Raw genomic sequence first — 20,136 nt, 5'->3', positions numbered from 1 at the left:
GCGGCAGGGAGTTGGTGGGGCTGCAGCCAGCACTCAATGACCCGTGTTTGTCAGTTTGAGTGATGGTGGCACCCGGGAGAGGTGGCGAGAGGGTTATGACAAAGGGATGCTGTCCCTGGGGTCCCCAGGCAGCTCAGTTTTGGGAGTCTCCCCAGTCCCATGGGCACCATCACGGTGGCTCAGCCATGGGGCCCAGTTGGCTGCAGAGGATGTTTCACCACCCTGATGTCTGTTGGCACTGGAGAAGGGACATGTCAGGGGTTTGGGACACTGTGGGGACCAGCTGCGTCCCCAGCCCTTGCTGCAGCACTGCTGCCTCCCAAAACCCTCAGGTGTGGAGCGTGGAGTACAGGGCATGCAGTGTGTCCCAATGCCTCGAGGTGCTCTGGAAATATACGGGGCTGAGCCTCACAAGGCTCCCTGCCTCAGTTTCCCCTGCCCAGCCCAGGGCTGCTCCCCCAGTGAGGAGGCAGGCGTGAGTGGGATGTTGACGTGCCCAGATGCACCGGGAGGCACAAAGGGGCTCAAGCACCCCTAGCAAGCGGCCACAACCCTTCTGTCCCCCAGGACCAAGCCCCTTGCTCAGCACAGAGCCATTCCCAGTGCCACTGCTGGCTCGCTGGGCTGAGGGTGCAGCCGGGAGAGCCCAGATTCACTTCCAGTTGCCTCTGGCCCCATGGATCTGGCAGGGATGTTCAGGCATCCTCCTGAGAGCAGGGCTGGACACAACCCAGAGCCAGGAGACACTGGGGACAGTCCCTAGTTAGGAAAGGCATTTCCATCGCATGCAGGGGACAGTGTGTGACATCCCAGCTGTGGCATCACCTGCTGCATGAGCCCAGGTGAAACTAGGACATCCCCACGGCTTGGTGGGGACCCTGCCGCCAGAGCTCTCTGGAAAGGAGAGGGGTGCAGTGCCCAGCACCTTCTCCAGAAAAGGGTTTATCAGGGCGGGGAAAGAACCTTTTCCCCAACCCTGCTGGGGCAGAAACCCCCCAGGCTCAGCCCTGAGAGGATCTTTTCCTGCCGGGAGCAGGGCCACACTGGCAGATCCTAGCAGGGTGACCCAGCTGGGCCAGGGGTGCATAAACTGGGCTGCTGAGGAGCAGGATCCAGCCACCACGTACCAGTCCCCCTGCCCCATGCATGCACGTGCCAGGCAGGGTCCTCGGGGTGTCCCATGTTGAAGGCAGCCAGTGTGGCACGGTGACTCCTGCACAGAGGTGCCCTGAGGGGCACCATCAAACTAGGGGTGCAGGCGAAGCACTCCGACCCACTGCTGAAGTGTAGGTGTCTGGGATGAGCAGCTGGCCCTGCTTTGCATCTCAGTGAAGACCCCCATATTGGCATAATTCAGTGGAGGGGCTGCTGGGCCTGCACAGGCTCAGACAACATCTGCTCATGCACTGGAGGCTGCTCATGGGCTGGGTGTCCTGGTCCAGCTCTGTTCCATCGCTCCTTGACAGTTCCACAGGGGTCTCCATCCCCAGGCAGCCCTTTGCCCTCCCAGCCTGCCTGTGAGCAGGACCATCCATTTTCCCTTGCTCCTCTGTTTGCTCCAAAACTCCCTGGAATGCTCGTTCCAGTACCCAGCCCCATAATTTTGCTAATGAGCTATTTTTCTCTATGAGTGCCACAGAATAGCCCCGAACAGGCCAGGGCCGTGAGCAGGAGCTGCACAGCTCCCAAGAGGAAGAGCCATGAGCTGTCCCAGGTCGCTGCAGCCATGATGGCACACACAGCCCTGGGGCCACCTTGTCACCCCACTGTTCAGGAGGACTGTCACTCCCCAGGGAAGGCTGCAGCCCCACCACATACATGTGCAATGGTGCAGAGCCACAAACGGAGCTGGGCAAGCGTCAGCTGAGCATCCCCGGGCGGGAGCTGACATCTGCTGGTAAGAAACTTCAGCAGCCGACAGCCCTGTGGGATGCCCCGCATCCCACTTTGGGTTCTTGCCTGGGCAGCATCTGGGCATCACCGCAAATCTAGGAGAAGCGAGAGCTTGTCCACGCAGAGAACCTCGAGCAGGAGGGCTTGTGCAAACCTGTGTGTCCTCCACCATGTAGGGTCGGAGGCAGCACAGCCCCGGGGATGCTGGGTGGATCTGAGGATGCCAGGACATGGGGTACAGAGCAACCCTGGGGATGCTGGCTGGATCTGGGGAGCCAGGACATGGGGTACAGAACAGCCCTAGGGTCACAGGACTCTGCGATGGGCACTGCCCTGTGCACCACCCAGCCCTGGGTGCCCCCCACAGCAGCCCCAAGGCTCCCCACCACTGCAGTCACGTCTACCACTTAAACCTTCAGGGTGGGAACAAGAGGACCCTATCTAGGCATCAGCAAGGTGGTTCCCGCCTCTTGGGACTGGATTCATCCCTGCAAAGGGCTTATTGGGGTCTGCCCAGAGCCTGCCTCAAGTCCCCAGAGGTTTGTCTCCAGTTCCTCTGCTCCAGCCAGTCCCCCTGCAGGAGGAGGAGGAGGAAGAGGGGGAAGATATCTTGGCTCAGGCGGTGACACTGCTGTCTGGATGTCGACCACGGGCCCCAGATGTTGAGCTGCGGGCACGGCTTTGCCAGGAGCCGCCATCTCTGCCCGTTTGGCAACCTCCTCGCCCAGCTGCTGCCACCTCTCCTCCGGCTCCACAGCCGGGGCTGCAGTCCCCCCAGAGCATCCCTGGACTGTCCCCAGGGACCAACGGTGGCAAGAAGCCACTGCGGCACCTGGTCCAGCTTGGCCCTGACCCAGACATGTAGATTTGCTGGCATCCCCAGAAGGGCTTGCATGGACCTGCGCCAGCTCAGGAAGAGCATCCCTAGGGATGAGGAGCCCATGAATCTCTACAGCCACCAGGATCCAGCCGAGGCGGTGACACTGCTGGAGGAGCAACAGAGAGGGACGTTTGCCAGGGTCAGAAGAGAGCATACCCAAGGATGCCCAGCCTCCCCGGGGAGAAAGGGTTGCTCTTTGCAGGAAACATGGATTTTCCAAGAGTTTACAAGTAAATCCATTAATTAGTTTATGAGCTAAAATTAATTAGAAATGGGTCCTCTAAGGCCTGCTGCTCCGTGTCGGGTCGTTAGGTCCATCTGACAGTAATATAGCAGTAAATTGAGTTAACTGAAATAATCGTGGTGACGTCTCCCAGACAGCTGGGTCAGCTCCAGGCGCAGCACAGCTCTGAGCTCCAAATTCAAACTGCACATGGAGGCTGCAGCCATGGGTGCTCCTGAGGGAACCAGAGCAGGAGGTGATGTCCTGGGATGCTGCAGTGTCTCTGCCTGCTCCTCAAGAGGACCGAGAGCCCAAGACCCTCTGTGAGCTGTGTCCCAGCACCACATCCATACCCATCTCCTGCCTAGAGATGCTTCAGATCCAGAAAAAAAGATTTCCTGAAGCCTCAGAGCTGTCAGATGGAGGTTGGCCCCCAGGTCCAGTGCCCCCCACTCCAGTTACTGGGGACCCTGCAGTCTTTTGCGGTCACCAGCTCCCAGGTGGTGACATCCATCCAGGTGAGCATCCTCACTTGGGGGTTTTAATGCTCCGCCAAAACCAGATCCCTTTTTAAGGTCAGTTCTCAAGGTTTAGGGACAAGGCCACACCTCACTTTGTGTGATAGGCAAACACGAGTGAGCTTTTCACGCTGGATTACACCACCCGGCACAAACCCAGGAGGGCTCTGTCAGCCGGAGTCTAATTTAAGCTCCACTCCATCCCCAGCAAATCCATCGCTAATAACACACTAACCCACCTCAGGGAACAATTACAGGGAGAGGAGCTGTCAGGAATAACTTGTGCCGTCTCCCGGGGGACATCCCACTCTGTGGAGAGTGGCAGCGCCACCGTGTCCCAGCTCTCAGCGTACCCACATGGAGTCTTTTCCTGGAGAAAAAAAAAAATTAAAAAATAGCTGGGTTTTTTTAGATGAGATTTATCTCACCTGGGGTGGGAAGCCAGAGGTGGCCACTGCAGTTGTCACCGCATACATTTATCCACCCCCTACAGTTCCCTTGGCCAGCTCAGAGGGGTACTTTGCCATCTGAGCGCTCTTATATGCTTGCACGATGCACCTTTCACCTGTGAAACCGTGCAAACAAAATTCCTTTATTTACTCAAAAAGCTGCATATAAATGTCAGGAGGGAGGTGGTGGTGAGATGTGCACAGCAGCAGCCCTGTACCCAGCTGGAGGAATAGCTGCAGCCAAGGGGAGGAGGAGGTGGAGACAGCTCCTCTGTGGGGACAAGGCATTTGCCTGCTGCAGGAGGTGCTGTGTATGCTCCGAGAAGGAATTTTCTGGGGGGAAAATCATTCATTTAGGGCATCCCACCACTGTTAAAGAAATGAGATGAGCTGGTCACGGGTGACTAGGTTTTGTCAGTCCTCCAAGGGGAAGGAAAGCCATAAGACTCTTCTCACTGGTCTCCCAAGCTGGAAACCAGTAAGCACTGGTTCAGCAACATGCCCTGGTTGCACATGGCTTTGGGGGCACAACTAAAAGCTGTACCCCGCAGACCTGTAACCTTCTCGGAACCATTCCAGGCTTATCCCAAATGGAGCCGTGTCTCTCAGGAGCATCCCATGACTCTGAAAAGACATGGAGCTTCTCCCTCCCCCATCCCCAGGAAGATCAACCTGCTTCCCACGGAGCTGCCAGCATCATCCGCATTGCCATGGCAACCAGGCAGCCCTCCCCCCCCCCCCCCAGCCCCGCCACAGGCAGGGTTTGACAGAGCTGGGGGGCGGTGTCAGAGCTGCAAATCCAACACCCCGGCCCCCGCAGGACCTCTATGCATGGGGGTGGGACAAGCACAGCGGTGTTTTGGACCCAGGGCCATGGCCAGGGTGGTCCACAGCTGGTGACAAGGAGCCCCTGGGTGGGAGGATCCCCCCTGCCCCAGAGCTGGTGATTGCCTCCTCAGTGATGAGCAAAGGGAAAGGGGGGAAATCTGCTAGCCCCAAGGACAGAAGATGCTGGATGTGGCAGGTGTGGACAGCTTGTCCCCAGCCACCCAGTGTCACGTGTGTCCCAGCCCTACTCCCAACCAGAGCACCAGGACATGCCAGCACATGATTGTCCCTGCACTGGTGGTGGGTAACTGTAGAGGAATGAAGGCATTGGGTTGATTGACATTGATAATGTGCAGCTGTGGCCTTGCCTCAGAGGCAGTGGGTTGGTTGACATGGACGATGTGCAGGTGTAGCTGGTTCCTGCTAAGTGGTTACATAGCCCTGAGGAGGGTGGGAGAGGTGGCTGGGTGGAGGAGCAGGAGAAGGAAAAACCTGGGCCTAGCAGAGACAAGGAGCAGCCTTGCCTTGCAGAGGCAAGGCAACCATGCTGAGGACCCTGAAAGAAGCCCATGCTGTTAAGTGGGAGATATCAGGTGGGAAGGGTCCCAGGAGCTAATGAACTCCACTAATGAAGGACAGAGTGCCTGGCACCCAAGCCCTGCATGGGAAATGAGAGCCTAGGGACAGAGAAGTCTTGTGGGTTGGGGTCTTGGGATCTGTCTTTGCAGGGCAGACTCAAAGGCACAGCTGGATGTAGCTGAAGCCCTGCAGCTGGAGGGGTCCTGGCAGGTCTGGGAAGCAGTGGGGTGGTCTCTATGCTGGATAAGGACTGAAGACCAAGACTGTAGGGGCACAGCTGGGCCCAGTTTCAGTCCCTCATGGGCACAGGTTGCAGGTAAACAGCAGGCAGGACAAGGCAGGCAGCAGTTAAGGTGTTGCTTTATTGGAAGCTTTGGTCTGGAGTGATGCGTGTATGCGCTGTGAGAAGAGCTGTGGGATGAGCTGGGAGTCAACGAGATCCAGTGTCAGGGAGCTGCAAGATGCTTGTGCAGAGCCAGGAATGCTTGGAGGGAGAAGGGGGATGCATCCTGCTCCCTGCGGAGCACACTGGCACCCAGATCCAGTCCTGGGAGGGAGCCCAAATCACACCGTGGTAGGGGGCAGCTGGTGCTGGGTGCTCCACTGCTCCAAAACTTGCTCTGAGTTGGTCCTCCCAGCCTAGTGCTGGCTCCTGATGAGCCACTGTGAGATGCAGGGATTGGAGGTCCCTACTGTGGGATCAGGGGTGGTCTAGTGGGGTGATGGGGAGGTTTGGGTGCTCAGGGCAGGAGCAGAGAAGGAGCCAGGCATGGTCCTGGGCAGCCATAGGAGGTGGGGGGGGCTCCCAGCACCCCCAGACGATCATCCCCCCCACCCAACCCTGATCCCTGGAGCTGCATCCCTGTCAGCGACAGGCCAACCCATGTACCCAGGCTCCCCCAGGAAGGAAGGGACTTACTGTGCTGGCTGCACACTGGTCACCTGAAAGAGAAAAAGCACTGAAGTAGTGAGACCTGGCCCACTCCCTCCATCCCACCCTCATAGGAGCACCCAGCAGACCCCCCAGCACCCACCCCCCACTATGTCCCCCACTGGCATCCACCTCAGTGAGGTGGGCAGGAGCTGGAGACACCCCTTGAGGCAGCAGCATTGCTGTCCCTGCTGACCATGGCGGAGCCCTCCTGTTCCCCACTGCTCACCCAATGATGTTGGAAGTCAAATCGCTCAACAGCCTGTCCAGCACACCAACAAGATGGCTCAGTGCTCCTTCATCAGCCCTCTGGGCTGTCTCAACACCTGGAAGATGAAATGGAGATACCAGAGCACCCTGATGTGCCACTGACAGGGTGTTCCTCATTCGGTTCGTAGTGCCTCTCACCCACCCACCAAAAGCGGTGGCCCTGATGCCTGGCATGTCTTGAGCCTTGTGCTGACACCCTGGCTGAGGCCACCGTCCCCTTCCCTGGCCCCGAGGGAGCTGCCTCATGCTGCAGGGACTGCAGTGAGCTGGGGCTGCTCAGACCCCACCTGTGCTGTGTGGTTCTGACCCACACACTTCCCTGCCTGCCTTGGAGGGAAGAGACGGATGCAGGAGCATCCTCACCTGGTAGGAACAGCCCCACCTTCAGAACAGGAGAAAAAAATACAAATATTTGCCATTCCCTGGAGGACTCAGGGGTCTTTGGGTGGGTGCCAAACCTCTGCCTTGCTGCCCAGCAGCCAGACCCCTTGGGTGAGCAGGATTCACACGTGGGACCCCTAACTCACTGGAGCTTGCAGAAGATGTCTCATCAAGAGGAGCTGCAGGAGGAAGAGAGAAAAGGCACCACCCAGCTCTGCAGGGTGCTGGGACCTCCCATGGCACACAGTACACCCCCCACCCTGCACCCAGCCTCTTGACATGCATGCCTGCATGAGGAGGCCTGAGCCCCTCCTCCTGCACCCCACCAGGGACCACCCCAGTGCCACCCTGCATCCCCCCGGGGACCTGCCTGACTCACAGCCAGTGGCCAGGCTGCAGGCAAGCCCGGCCAGCAGCAGAACGACCCAGAGCTTCATCATCCCAGAGGATTTCAGACAATAGCCGCCACCAGGAGCCACCCAGGGATGAGCGAGGGCTGGGATGTGTCCCTTATGAAGGCAACAGGCACCCTGCGGCATGCACGGGATTTTCTGAGTGTGGGAAGATGCTCGTGCCAGGGGTAGGATTAGCCCGGATTAGCCCTGCAGCCCCTTGGGCAATGCAGCGAGCCCCACTGCCAGCACCCAAAGCAGCTCCAGCCCGGTTGCCAGGGCTCCCAGCCCTCCATGCACGGAGCAGTTCCTTAGTCCTCAAATTCCCAGCAGCTCCTGTAGCTCCATGGCTCCTACCTCGTGTCATCCCACTGCACTCCATACCACCCCAGTATGGTCCGGCTCACCCACAAGCCCCCCATGCCCTCCCACACACCCTATACTCTCCAAGCACCCCCTCCCCAGCTCACTCCATAGCCCCCTGCTGACTCCTCAGCCCCTATATTCTCCTTGACCAGCAGCCCCTCAGCCGCTGACCTTCCTGCTCATGACGGAGCATGTTTTCAGCTCCAGCGCTTTATTTCTCACCACTTGACAGATAATGGGCAGCAAGGGAATGTGTGGGACAGTGCAGGCTTGGTGAGGTGGAGGGGTGTGTGAAGCCAGCCCGGCTCCAGGCCTGGCAGGGAGAGGGGATGCACAGGGGAGGTGATGGTGGGGTTGGTCACACTGATAACATTCAGGTTCTGGAACACAGAGGTGACACGAGGGGAGCGCAGCTCCACTTGGGAATTGGGGAAGAGCTGTGCTTGTCAAGTGGCAGCAGGACACGGATGCTGCCAGAGCATCCTTGTGGTCCAGCCTGGCTCCAGCTCCTCATTTCAGGCATGAGTGGAGCAGAGCATCTCTCCCCTTTTGGAGATACAGGTTGAGCTCGTAACATCTTCACTGATTAAAGGGATTAGCTGAGCTAAAGGGGGCTGGTGCTCTGAGGCCGAGGGCATGGGCTGGAGCACAGGAGGGACCACCATGAGCTGCCTAAGAGGAGGAGCCACAGTTCTGCAGGGAGAGGCTGCTGTGAACTGCAAAAAACCTGGAGGAATAATCTCCCCAGCACTGCTTAGCAAACAAACACTGTCCGGGGCACAGGTGAGGTGGGGAGGGAGGGAGCCCCATGTCATGTCTTTCCAGACACACAAGGCAGGGGAGAAGCGTGGTGCCGACAGCCCTGCGTCAGCATCGCACCATGGCTGGGGAGGATGGAGCAGCCAAGCGTGACCCGCTGTGGTGCCCGCACTGACAGCATTGACAGCACAGCCAGGAGTTCAGCTGCACGGTTTCAGACCTCCAGGCTGAAAACACAGGAAAAAGGTTTAGGTAACATTTTAGGGAAAGCTTTATGGAGGCACTAGGGGAGGGTACCCAGGGGTGCCCCAGCGGGCTGGGTCCTGGATAGGGTTAGATAAGGTTGGATGGGCTGACGGTTTGTACCCAGATATAGGATATTGTCCATGCTTACAGCTCCTGGCCTCTTCCCTGCACCCCAACAAACAGCTCATACTCCTGATGGGAAGGTGCTCCCACGGCTTGACCGCATCATTCCTCCAGCCTTTGGGCAAGTAAATGTGCCCAGCTCTTTTTGCACCAGGCTGTGGGTTGTTCATCCCCGCATTTAAATGCTCTGCACAGTCTCAGGTCTTTATTTTTGATCTAAAACCTGCAAAATCACATTGTCCCTGCTCATGTGGGGTCTCGGGAATTGCACGGCCTCTTTGCAACAGCCCAGAGCTCAGAGAAGAGGGTGCTTATCCATTTGTACCCATAAATCACCATCCCTGGTCCCAAGCAGAGCCTTTGCTGCCTCTTGGCTGCAGACACAGGGAATAAATCCTCGGTATTTTCCAAGCACTTCTCCTGCCCAGTGCCCAAGGGAGGGTTTGTGCCATGTACCCTGCTTGTTTCTTGTATCTCTAAGCACCCTGTTTGTTCATTCACTCCTGGTGGGAAGAGAGGGGAGAGGAGAACCTCAGAGCACCCAGCTCTGCCCTGGGGTGGGATTTCAGGTACCTGGATGCAGGATGCAGGGCCAATCCCCCCGCAGGGGTGCAGGGCAAGCATGAGTCACAGCCGGGATCCTGGCTGGGGGAAGTAATACCCAGATACCCGGGGTGGGGAGGCCAGGGAGCCCATGTACTCACAAAACTTCATTTTGCTGCTGTGCCATTTTGAAGGTACTCGATCCCACCAGATTAATTCCTCACAGCCCTCAAAGCCCCCGGCTCCAGTCTCAGATGCACTGAGGCTTCAACATGTGCATGAAATGTGAGGAAACTGTTGCTCTTGTTTCCCCAGGTTCAGCAGTGAAGCTGAATGAAGATGTCACACTGCATCCCCAGCCACATCCTGGGCTACTTGTTCCCAGTGATTCCTCCATTCAGTGCACTGGTTTTCAGCCAGGTCCCAGTCTCGTTCCTGGTCGGGATGGGGCTGGCCTTGGGTGTCTCCAGGGATGGGTAACCTGCCCCTGAGCTCCTGCCGTGCTCCAATCCACCAAGGCTTTCTCAGGAGGCTTCTGACAGCCCGATCCAGGACCTGCCTGGCAAATCCGGGGACAGAGGAGGTTTTTTTTCTTGGATGAGCCAGGACACTGGGATGGCATCTGCAGGTCACTACCACATCTTGCAGGAGTATCCAGGTTTGGGGGTCCCACACAGACCCCACTGCAGGAACTGAGGGGGTGAGTAAAGCGCAGTCCTGGGCAGCCTGAGCCAGCATGGAGCCACCTCAGCAGGTTGGGACCATCCTACCCCATGAGACCCACAGCACAGCTGGCATGGGCTGTGGGAGCCAGCCTTCCTGCCAGAGGGGCTGTGGGGCTAATCCAGGATAATCCCATCTTTGGCTGCTCTCCACAGGGAAGCCCTGGGGTTTGTTTGTCCACCAGGACTTCTCTTTTCCAGTAACTCCAGTGCAGATGCCCTGGGGTTGGTGCCATCCTTGCACCAGACAGAAGAGGCTCGTGGACCCTTGCTGTGGTGGGCAGCTGGGGTGGGGAGCGTGAAAGCCTGGGGAGGAGCAGGATTGTGGTGGCTCCTTCCTGAGGTCATGGGGCTCTGACCTGGTGTACCTTGTGACCTGTCCCCATCCCCTTGGTAGATCTGGAAAGGCAGAAGCGGAGCTGGACCCTGAATTTGTGGCTCAGGGAGACTGTGGGGTGAGCCCCATGGGAAGCTGCTGGGGTGCCCAGCCAGCACCCACCATCCTCCGCTGTCCAGCTCAGGGCCATGCCCATGCTTGGTGCTCATGTCACCTGGGGCAAAAGCCACCAGCAAAGCTGCCTGTGCCCAGCCCAAGATAGCAGCAGCAGCACCACCAGCAGCAGCAGCACAGGAGGGGTTAAGGAACAGGCAGCACTGACCCAGCACCATCTCAGTGCGGTTTCCTTCAGATGCCCAGATCTCTAAGAGGGGGAGAACAGCAAGCCAGAAAGATAAGGTGGCAGGAAGATGAAGAACAGGCTTGGAGCTATGAAATACCCCAACATAGAAACAAAAGGGAGGCTCAGCCAGGGCGGGAGAAGACAGCGGGGCCAAAGCACCCCAAGCAGCACCCGCTGCCCCAGTCCTACCCCTGGGCTTGCACCCCAGCTGGCACAAGTGTCTGTGGGGGTCCCTACAGGTCCCCAGCCCTGCCATGAGCCCTTGAATAGGGATGGGAGGGTACCCATGTGGGGTCTGCAGGGCAGGAACACCCCAACCTTGATGGTGGCTCCTCTGCCCCCAAGGAAGACTGTGGGCTGAGCGGAGCCCCCCAGCTCAGACACCTTTGAGGCACCAGGAGGCCACTCAGCTCAGAGGGGGTGGGCAGGGCTCTATGCCTTCCTCCAGCAGCTCCAGGCAGAGACACAGACACCATCATCCCTTTGGGAACTTTATTTCCAGCGTGCTGCTTGCTCTGCCCAGCAAACCCCTCTCCTAGTGTTACAGGTGCTGCAGCACAGGTGACCGACAGTGGCCAAAGTGCAAGTGATGTCCCTAGGAGCCAGGGCCAGGGGTGACATCCCCAGTGTTGTCCCACTGCAGCCATGGCCCCAGAGCCAGCGGGCTGGAGAGAAGCAGGGGAACACGTGTGGCCCTGGGGCAAAAGTCCTGAGTTACAAGTTTTTCTGTGCCAAACACCCACACGTGCACCCACACGTGCACCCATACACACACATGCACTTACATGTGCGCGCGCACACACACACACACGTGTACACACAGTGCTCAGCCCTTGGCTGAGCGTGGTCTCTGTGTCCAGAACGTGGCAGCATGGTACAGTCCATCCTGCCGATGCTGGGGCAAGCCCAGGTCCCTCTGCGGTGGCCTCAGGCCATCTGGTCAGTGCTGTGGAGCTGAGCGATGGGCGTCTGGCCAGGCACTGGCTCCTCCACAAAGCCACTGCTGTCGGACTGGCCACTGCTGGCATGCAGCATGAAGCCTGGAGCAGGGGGACACAGGACATGGGGACACGCGCTGGCACCAGGCACCCACTGGGCTGGCAGCCCCACTGTCCCCAGTGCCCCTCAGGAGGGTGGGGAACCCCCACAACTTACCTTTTTGGATCCTGATGGAGGGATGGAGGGACTGGACAGCTTCATTGCAAGCATCACAGTCGTCATCATTATCTTCCTCACTGGCGCTCAGCACCTGCAGGCAGGAAACGGCAGGGCGGGGTGAGGAGCTGCACCAGGTGAATGTGTCGGTGCACACGTGTGCATGAGGAGCTGTACTGGGCGAGTGTGTCAGTGCACACATGCATGAGGAGCTGCACCAGGTGAGTGTGTCAGTGCACACATGTGCATGTGCAAAAGTGCGTCAGTGCATGTGTGCACCCATGCATCCTCCTGTGTGTGTGCAAGGATGCTTGTACATATGTGCAATGATGCTTGTGCATATGTGCAAGCCCACACAGGCAAGCATGTGCGTGCAGGAGCTGGCCATCATGCCCATGACCCCAGCTCCCCCTTGCAAGAGGCTCCATTTGATGCTCTAAATCATTCAAACCTTAAAAGCCTGAGAATGCTCTGGAGACATTTCCTGCTCCAACTCCTTCCCACCCCGCGCCAGCTCACCCAGCATCACCCGCCAGCTGAAGGGACTCCCTGTACTGCTGCCCTCTGCTCCCAGCCCTCTCCAGCCCCCAACCCTTCTGCACCCATCACCTGGGCATCACCCCTCACCTCCTCCATCTCAAAGGAGTCCACCAGCTCCTGCCAGCTGCGACAGTGGAGCAAGGGGCCCTTCCCAGTGGGCTGCAGCCCCAGTGAATCACCCTGCTGCCGCCCAGGATCCCTCGGAGTACCCCCCTGGAATCGGCCCCTGCTCCACTGAGTCCAGTGGCCTCCAGCTCTTGGTGTGCCTGAGCCAGGGGAATGTACCCCAGTGGGGTCCAGGGGGTCTGGGTGGCACCCATGGGACCCTGCCATCCTCATGGAGGAGGTCCTCCAGGAGCCAAAACCAAAGCTGGAGTCCCCCTCAGATCTCAGCCCCTCTGAGCACTCGGGGGTCACCCACATCTGGCTGGCAGGGGGAGTCAGGGGACCCAGCGTCGTGGACAAGGTGGCATTCACCCATGGGGCAGCAGCATCCAGCCTGTGGTCCTCCATGGTGACCTGTGCTGCTCCCGCCAGGCACAGAGCATCCCCAGCCCCCTGAACCACTGCTGCAGGGCTGCCAACACTCCCCTGGCCATGGGGACAGGACCGCTCCAGGTGTCCCCACACAGCACCCACCAGTGCCCCTGTTGGGGCTGGCTGTGGGAATGGCTCCTGCTCTGCTCCGCAGCATGCTGGGGCATCCACACCACCTTGATGGGAACACACAGGGACACCCTGCACCAGCCATGGTGGTGGCAGCATTGGGGGACCACCCTTTGCTCCCCACTCGTGCTGCACCATCCCTGTGCGCCCACCCCTTCCCCAGCCCTTGAGGACATGGGCTGGGTCGAACCAAAACCTCTCCTCCCGCACCCGCTCCAGCACCTCCTGCACCACCTTCCCCATGGCACTGGGCTGGCTAGTGGGCACGGTGGGCACCCGGCCAGTCCCACGCGGGCTGTCCTCATCCCGCGGGGACATGTAGAGGCACATGGTGGACACAGCCTTCTTCAGACGCTCCACGGGCGAAAGGGTGCTGGGCTTGTTAGGGGTGATGCAGATGTCGGGGACATCTGGATAAGCCCAGGAGAGGTGGGAGGGGGAGATGCGCTGCACAGGGGTCCGTGAGACATAGGAGTAGAGGCAGAAGAAAGCATCTGCTGTGGCAGCCAGAGCCTGGACCTGCTGGAAGCGACCTGGGGGGGATGGGAGGAAATGGGGGGATTGGGGGTGGCTGTGGGCTGAGGGATGCCCGGTGAGGCTGGGAGATGGGGCAAGGGGCTGCAGCAGGGGTGGGGTGGGCTGGCTATGTTCTCCTAGCTCACGCATAGGGAAACTGAGGCACAGGAGCATCTTTCCCACCACCCCGAAGGGGAAAAGCCCAGCCAGCATGGTGGATCCCACTGTGGCTGTTGGCGTCTCCCCAGGCAGGGGGCTTGGGGACTCACTAGCCAGCATCAGGCAGGGGTCCTCCATCTCCATGCGCTGCACTTGGGCCTTGAGGAAGAGCTGGAAGTTGATGCCTTTGGCATGGGAAGGAGCTGAGAAGAAGCGTGCAGGGATGCGGGCCACAGCCCCCGGCTCACTCTGCACAAAGCCCAGGTTGTAGAGGATCTCCTCAGCATCCGCCTGCCACCACTCCAGGACCTCGGAGATGCTGCAGGGTAGGGGGCAGCCCCAGCTCAGCCCCACAGGGACCAGTCTCATGACAGAGTGACCTGACACCCCCCACCAGAGAACCCCCACCTCACTCCTACCTGGAGCTGGTCTTGGTGGTGAGGCTGGAGAGGGCACTGGATGCCATGCTGTGCCCCAGGTTGAGGTGCTTGTCCTGTGGAGCTCTGCAGCAAGGAGATGAGCAAAGGGGATAATGCCAGCAGGATGCACAGGGACAGTGCCCCCAGCCTCACTGCCAGCCTCCCCTGGGACCCCAGACCTCACCTGCCTGTGACCTTGTCGCTCCCTGGGAGCAGAAGAGCTGGAAAAAGGGAGCAGAGAGGCAGCAGGAAATGAGACGGGGTATTTTGGGAAAGGTCCCACACTCACCACCCTGGGAGATGTCCTTCCTGACAGCTACAGCCTGGAGCCTGTGGGGACACAGAGCTTGGGGACAGCCCAGCTCCACCAAAACCCTCCTGGAGGAAAAGCTACCAATGGTGGCTGACCCCCCAGGTCTGCTCCTGCCTGTCCCAAGACCCCCTGCCTCTGCCCGGACAGCCTGGGGACACCCCAGCACACCCAGGGGTGGCTCGTACCTTCAGCTCCCAGGGTCAGGTCATCCTCGAAGCTGGTCCCATTGCTCCCACACACTGCAAGAGAGAAAAGCTTTGCAAGGTGCAGGCACAGAGAGCTGGGGACAGGTCTCAAGGTCCTCAAAGACCCCCTGCTCATCACTCTGCATCTTGCATGCAGCCTATGGGCTGGGTGGGCTTTGGGGACATGCAGGGACCACCAGCCTCAGCCCCCCAGGAGAACCATGGTGGCAAAGCTGACATACCACAGGGGCCCGGCAAGCCCATCTCCTCTGGCAGGACTTCCCCCGATGACCTGCAAGAGAGCAAGACCCCAGTCACATCCCCATGCCCCTGTGCTGGGGGGCTGGAGGTGGAATGGGAGACCTGAGCAGAGGTGGGGACAGGGACACAGACGTTGGGGGACAGGGTGAGAGCAAGGAGACAGTGGCTGGGCTTGCAGGCAGGTGCTCCATGGTGGAATGCTCAGGAGAGGGGGGTCCCCTCAACAGACCCCCAATCCCAGACCCCTGTGAGACACTGGAGACCTCCCAGCATGGTGCAGGGGGGCGATGCTACCAGCCTGTTCTCCCAGCCCAGCCAGGGATTTTCTGGATGCATCCATGTGATGCCAGGCACAGGACTGACACCCCACGCTGGTGGCCCTGGCATGTAGCAGAGCCACAGCCAGGTGCCACCTGCGCTTCCTGCATGGGGGCATGCAGGCAGTGGGGAGGGAGTGACACCGCCATCCCACTGACACCCATGTGCCTGCTCAGGTGCAACTTCCAGGAAGGGCCAAGTGTGACCATGGTCCCACCACCCTCCCTGTCCCCGCAGTGACACCAACATTGTTGTGGGAATGGCGTTACGGCACAGGCACCCCCAGGGCTGCCCCCGCCTGCCGCCCAGCTCACCCACACTCCTGCAGCCACATCTCTATCTTGCTGGAGGGGTTTCCTGGGTGAGGGACAGAAACACCAATGAGATGAGCCAGCGCACAGGGACCCCCATCCCATCTGCAGCCCAGGGCCTCCCCAACCTTCGAGGAAGACATCGTCCAGGTGGGGTGGCTGTAGCTCAGGGACATCCTGCATGGCTGCGGCCGCCTCTTCCTCCACCGTGGTGGTCCGCCAGCACCGGCTTTGTCTGACCCATGCACGACGCTTCTCCCATGAGGAGGGGCTCAGCAGCGATGCTCCCTCCATGGCTGCAGCACCAGACAGGCCAGGATGGTACCTGCAGGGACAGGAGAGCCGTGAAGATGAAGGGTCTCCTCCAGCTCCTGTCCATGGTGTGGGACTATCGGGTGCTCTACAGGCAGGTGCTGGGTGGGCTCTGGGAAGCCCAGGGCTGCTCAGCCCCTGGCCAGACATTTCCCTGGGTGCCAACACTGCACCAAGGGGCTGGAGGGGGACGGGGATGGAGCTGCCGGAGGGAATGGAAGATCTGGTGGGGCTGAGATAAGGCATACAGAGCTGCACCACAGCTGGGCATGCTCCAGTACAGATGATGCAGAGCTCCAGAGTGTGGACCTTCCTCGCTGGCAAACGAGTGCCTCTCCCCCCAGCTCCCGTAGGGAGGTGGCTCTACATCCATCCCCAACCTGTCCTACAGCCCCTGAGCAAAGCAGGGTACCATGTCCCCAAGGAGTTCCCTGTTCCTGAAGGACCTGAAAGATTACAGGCTCCCAGCATCCAGCTCCTCCATGGCACCCACTGAGGACACCTGGTCCTTTGTCCTCTACCCTCCCCAGCACAGGTCCTGGCTGGGGACAGGGACACCCCCCCAGCACAGGCAGAACCCCACAGCACCCCTGCAGCCACAGGGGATGGGGTTCTCAAGCTGTATGCCTGCTCCAGCCACGCATCCCCTTAGCTGAGCACAGCCAGAGCAGGAGCACCCCAGTTCAGCAATCACCCAAGCATTGCTGGAACAGGAGCATCCGTCGAGCCGTCTCCTGCAGCACCAGCATCCTAATCCAGCCGTGGCCCACTGCACAGTTCATCCCCCACCCAACAGCACCTTGCCACAACCCTGCCAACAGTCCCCAGCAGAGGGAGGGCACCCTGTCACCATTTCCCCATTTCCCCTCTTGCCAGGCAGGGTGCAGGACAGGGTGAGGCCCTGGGCAGGACCCGGCAGCACCCACCTGGGCCACCCCAGACCCCCATGATGCTCAGGGCAAGGACATCACCCCCAGGCACCCGGCTGGGGGTAGTCAGGGAGCAGCGGCCTTGCAGCTGGGCTCTTCATCGAGGCCACATCCAGCCTGCCTGTGGCACGTGGCTGGGCAGTCTCCCCATCCCAGCCCCTCGGGAGCTGCAGAGCCAGGAGATGCTGTGACCACCCTGTGTAACCATTAACAGCCTACAGACCCCCTGGGCTGATAATGCTGCGGGGGCAAAGGGGCTTTGCAGAGCCCAGCGAGGGGCTGCGGCACACGGGACTGTGGTTGGGGGACCAAGCCAGGGCTCCTTTGTCCTGCTGCATCCCAGATCATCCCAGCCCCATGCCCTGCCACCCCCAGCCCTGTCTCCCTCAGCCCCTCTGGTCCCTACTCTGCTCCCCATCCCTTTGCTGCCATAAAAGAGTTTTCTATTTGCTCAGAGTAAGGGAATCGTCTCTCCCAAGTGCCCAGAATCCCCATCACACTCATGGCCCTTTTTCTTCCTTGCCCAAAACCCAGGTCCATCCATCTCCCATTCTTCTGCCCTCCATCTCTGCAACCCCCAGGTCCCCCCTACAACCCCTCATGGGCAAAACCACCCTCAAGTCCCCCTGCGTGGCTCTGGCACTCACCGGGGCAGGGGGCAGCTGGGCAGCCCCACCAAGCGCTGCCTATCTCTAGTGAGGGACCATCAGCCGTGGCATCCTGCTGCACCACCACCACACCCGGCCCCCGGCGGCATCTGTCGTCAGCAAGGAGGGAGGAAACTCATCTGTTTTGAAGAGGAAATTAAAAAAATCAACAGCCAAACCTCAAACGTTGACCCACATCCGCTACCACAACGGGAAAAACTTAATGAGCTGCCAGCGTGGGTGAGGGTGGCTAATAATAGCCCAGGCACCAACTGAGCCACACAGGTCACCCTTGCCATGGGCAACAGGGCACTCACCTTCTGGCGGGGTGTCCTGCACCCAGCCTGCCCTGAGGTCAGCTGTGGTACCCCAGTGGGGGTCCCAAGGCCCTGAGTTCCCCACAGAGCACGAGGTGCTGGCTCGGCTTTCCACAGGGGATGTGAGGAGGAGCAGGAGGTTTGCTTCACACCCCACAGCACCTGGCTCCCTCCCGGCTGAGCATCCCAGGGTCTAGCACACTGCCAAGCTGCCAATGCCAACATGCCAGTCAGGGAGTGCGGAATGGGTGTGTGGCACAGGTGGCTTATTGCCTGCTGGCCATGTGAGCCCAGCACGGCCCCAATAAGGGGCTCTGCCCAGGGTGGATGAGCCAGGCTGGGGGGAACCCATGGGGTGACAGATGAAGCCACCCCCGGTTTGAAGGGTGACAAGGGTGTGATGGAGACAGTTTTCCCTGCAGGTTATTTGCCAAGCTGGGCTGGCATCTCCAATCCCACCCTCCAGCGTCTCCTCCAGCAATGGAATGAAAGCACACAGAGGACATCTCCAACATGCAGACAGCACTCACCTCCAGTGGGGACATCACAGCTACCGAGGTAAGATCCCTGGTCCCTCATCCATGCCCTCAACTCCACCAGAAGTTGGGTTTCGGCAATATGGCAGCGAGGAGCCTGGGCACTGCCCCATCGTGAGCCACGATCCCGTCAAAAAAGGCAAGGAAGCTCCCAGCACAGAGCTGGCCAGGAATGGTGCTGCCCGCGGGAAGGATATTTTTAGCCTGTGAGTGCGGGTGAAGCCCTGAATTAACCGTTCCTCCTGCCCGGGGCTTCGGGGGGGGGCAGATGACTCAGGAGTGGCTTCACCTGGCACATCCCCTGCAAAGGGCAGGCATGTAGGCATGTCCCTGCTCACATCACCCCTTGTCTGGCTCCACTCCAGGGTGGGAGCGGGAAAACGGCCTTGTTCTCCCTGATCACATCCAGCACCCGAGATGCCAGGGCCTCGGGGGGGAGGACGGGCACAGAGCCCAAGGGTCGGGTGACATCGTATTTAGCAGCAAAGGGACCCAGGTTGCCACTAAGGTCCAAATATTGGCATTTTTGGCCCTGACAACAGACAGCTTAACCTCAATCCTGGGGCAGAACATTGCCCCCCCACACACACCCCAATTTCATATGCATTGCCATCCTCAAGCCCACTCTCATCACACTCTGCTCTCAGCCGTACACACCCACCATCACCATGCCGGCATCTGGACGCCAAGCAGGAGCCAGCCTGTGGCCCAGGCTCCATCTCTCCACTTCATCCTCCCCCACAAACTCCTCTGCTAGGTGCCTACACAGCTCCAAAGATATTTTTATTTCCCCGCTGGCCCCCAAGACTTTTTTTCCCTGACAGAAGCAGCCCCCGCTGCAGGGAGCCAGGATGCTCAGGCTGGATAGAAGCTGGGAAGGGTTTTCCTGTAAAAGCCCATTGAGGAGCGAAAGGAAATGGCTGTGGGCAGAGCACGGGTGGGCAGAGGGATGCGCAGGGATGCCCCCCCCCCCCATCACTCAGCAGCCACAGGGGTCCCTGGGGAGGAGGAGGACCCCTATCTAGGGGAGTGGGGACTGCAAAGGCAAAGCAGCCCTGCGGAGAGAAACCCAGTACCAGGAAGGATTAAACCCCAGGAGCAGGTACACCCCATGGGGGTGTCACCAAATGCAACCACAGGAGTGAGGGGCTGGGGACATGAGTGCAGGGGGCTGGAGAGGGGCACAGCAGCACAAAGTGGCATTTTACCAAGTGCTTTTTGCATCAGTAATTAATGGTGGCTGCATCACATCGGAGCAGGACACCAGGACACGGCCCTGGGGAGCCACTGGGTTTGGGGATGAGGGGCCGTTCATGCAGGGGTTTGGGTGATCCTGCTCCCATTTCACCCCCTGCAGAGCACCCCGCTTTTCTGGCAGCACCCTTGCCCAGATGCCCAGCGCCCTGTGGCCACACACCGCCGGCAGCAGCATCCCCTTCCCACACTGCCCTGGCCCCGCCATGGGGACCCCCCAGTGCCTGCTCCCTGCCCGGCGGAGGGCACAGCCCGGGCACCCGGGGGATCAGGCAGCCCCTGCCGCTGCCTCCCCTCCTGCCTGACCTAGTTAGTGAGTTCCTCCTGCCAGATCCCAGCAGCCTCCTGCCTGCATGAATAAGTGATGGGACACACATTCATGGCGGCTGTGGCAGGGCGCCCCCAGCCCCCCAGAGCTCCCCCCTCCCTGCCCCAAGTCCTGGGGGCTTTGCTGGGTGGGGGTGCATGGGGTACGGGGGTGCATTGCACCGGAGGGGCGCAGCCCTGTTGCAGGA

The 20,136-nt window shown here is 59.8% G+C and overlaps 1 protein-coding gene across 5 annotated transcripts; it reads right to left on the bottom strand.

Annotated features, from left to right (window-relative positions):
* Positions 1-11,261: 11,261 nt before the first annotated feature.
* TESPA1 (thymocyte expressed, positive selection associated 1) lies at positions 11,262-18,475 on the bottom strand. 5 transcript variants are annotated; one of them, XM_037371304.1, is made up of 12 exons: positions 18,362-18,475; positions 17,515-17,654; positions 15,755-15,951; positions 15,630-15,672; positions 14,979-15,028; positions 14,737-14,790; positions 14,423-14,459; positions 14,239-14,322; positions 13,930-14,138; positions 12,566-13,677; positions 11,939-12,032; positions 11,262-11,823 (listed from the first exon to the last, which is right to left on the bottom strand). In XM_037371304.1, the coding sequence occupies exons 3-12, from the start codon at positions 15,918-15,920 to the stop codon at positions 11,711-11,713; spliced, it is 1,962 nt and encodes a 653-aa protein (XP_037227201.1). In that variant the 5' UTR covers positions 15,921-15,951; positions 17,515-17,654; positions 18,362-18,475; the 3' UTR covers positions 11,262-11,710. The 5 variants fall into 5 exon arrangements, with proteins under 5 accessions (XP_037227201.1, XP_037227205.1, XP_037227206.1 ...); XM_037371308.1 differs by having other exon boundaries at positions 13,355-13,677; XM_037371309.1 differs by having other exon boundaries at positions 13,367-13,677.
* Positions 18,476-20,136: the final 1,661 nt, after the last annotated feature.

Source organism: Falco rusticolus, chromosome 19 (assembly GCF_015220075.1).
Source record: "Falco rusticolus isolate bFalRus1 chromosome 19, bFalRus1.pri, whole genome shotgun sequence".
NCBI classification, from domain to species: domain Eukaryota; kingdom Metazoa; phylum Chordata; class Aves; order Falconiformes; family Falconidae; genus Falco; species Falco rusticolus.
This window is presented reverse-complemented; position numbering and strand designations above follow the sequence as displayed.

What these genes read in the sequence shown, in the direction of transcription:
- TESPA1 (XM_037371304.1), bottom strand. Translation starts at nt 15,920, where the DNA reads ATGGAGGGAGCATCGCTGCTGAGCCCCTCCTCATGGGAGAAGCGTCGT. An exon ending in ACCACCAAGACCAGCTCCAG is followed by an intron (nt 14,139 to 14,238) that starts GTAGGAGTGAGG and finishes CCTACCCTGCAG; the next exon opens with CATCTCCGAGGTCCTGGAGT. An exon ending in CTCCATCAGGATCCAAAAAG is followed by an intron (nt 11,824 to 11,938) that starts GTAAGTTGTGGG and finishes CCCCTGCTCCAG; the next exon opens with GCTTCATGCTGCATGCCAGC.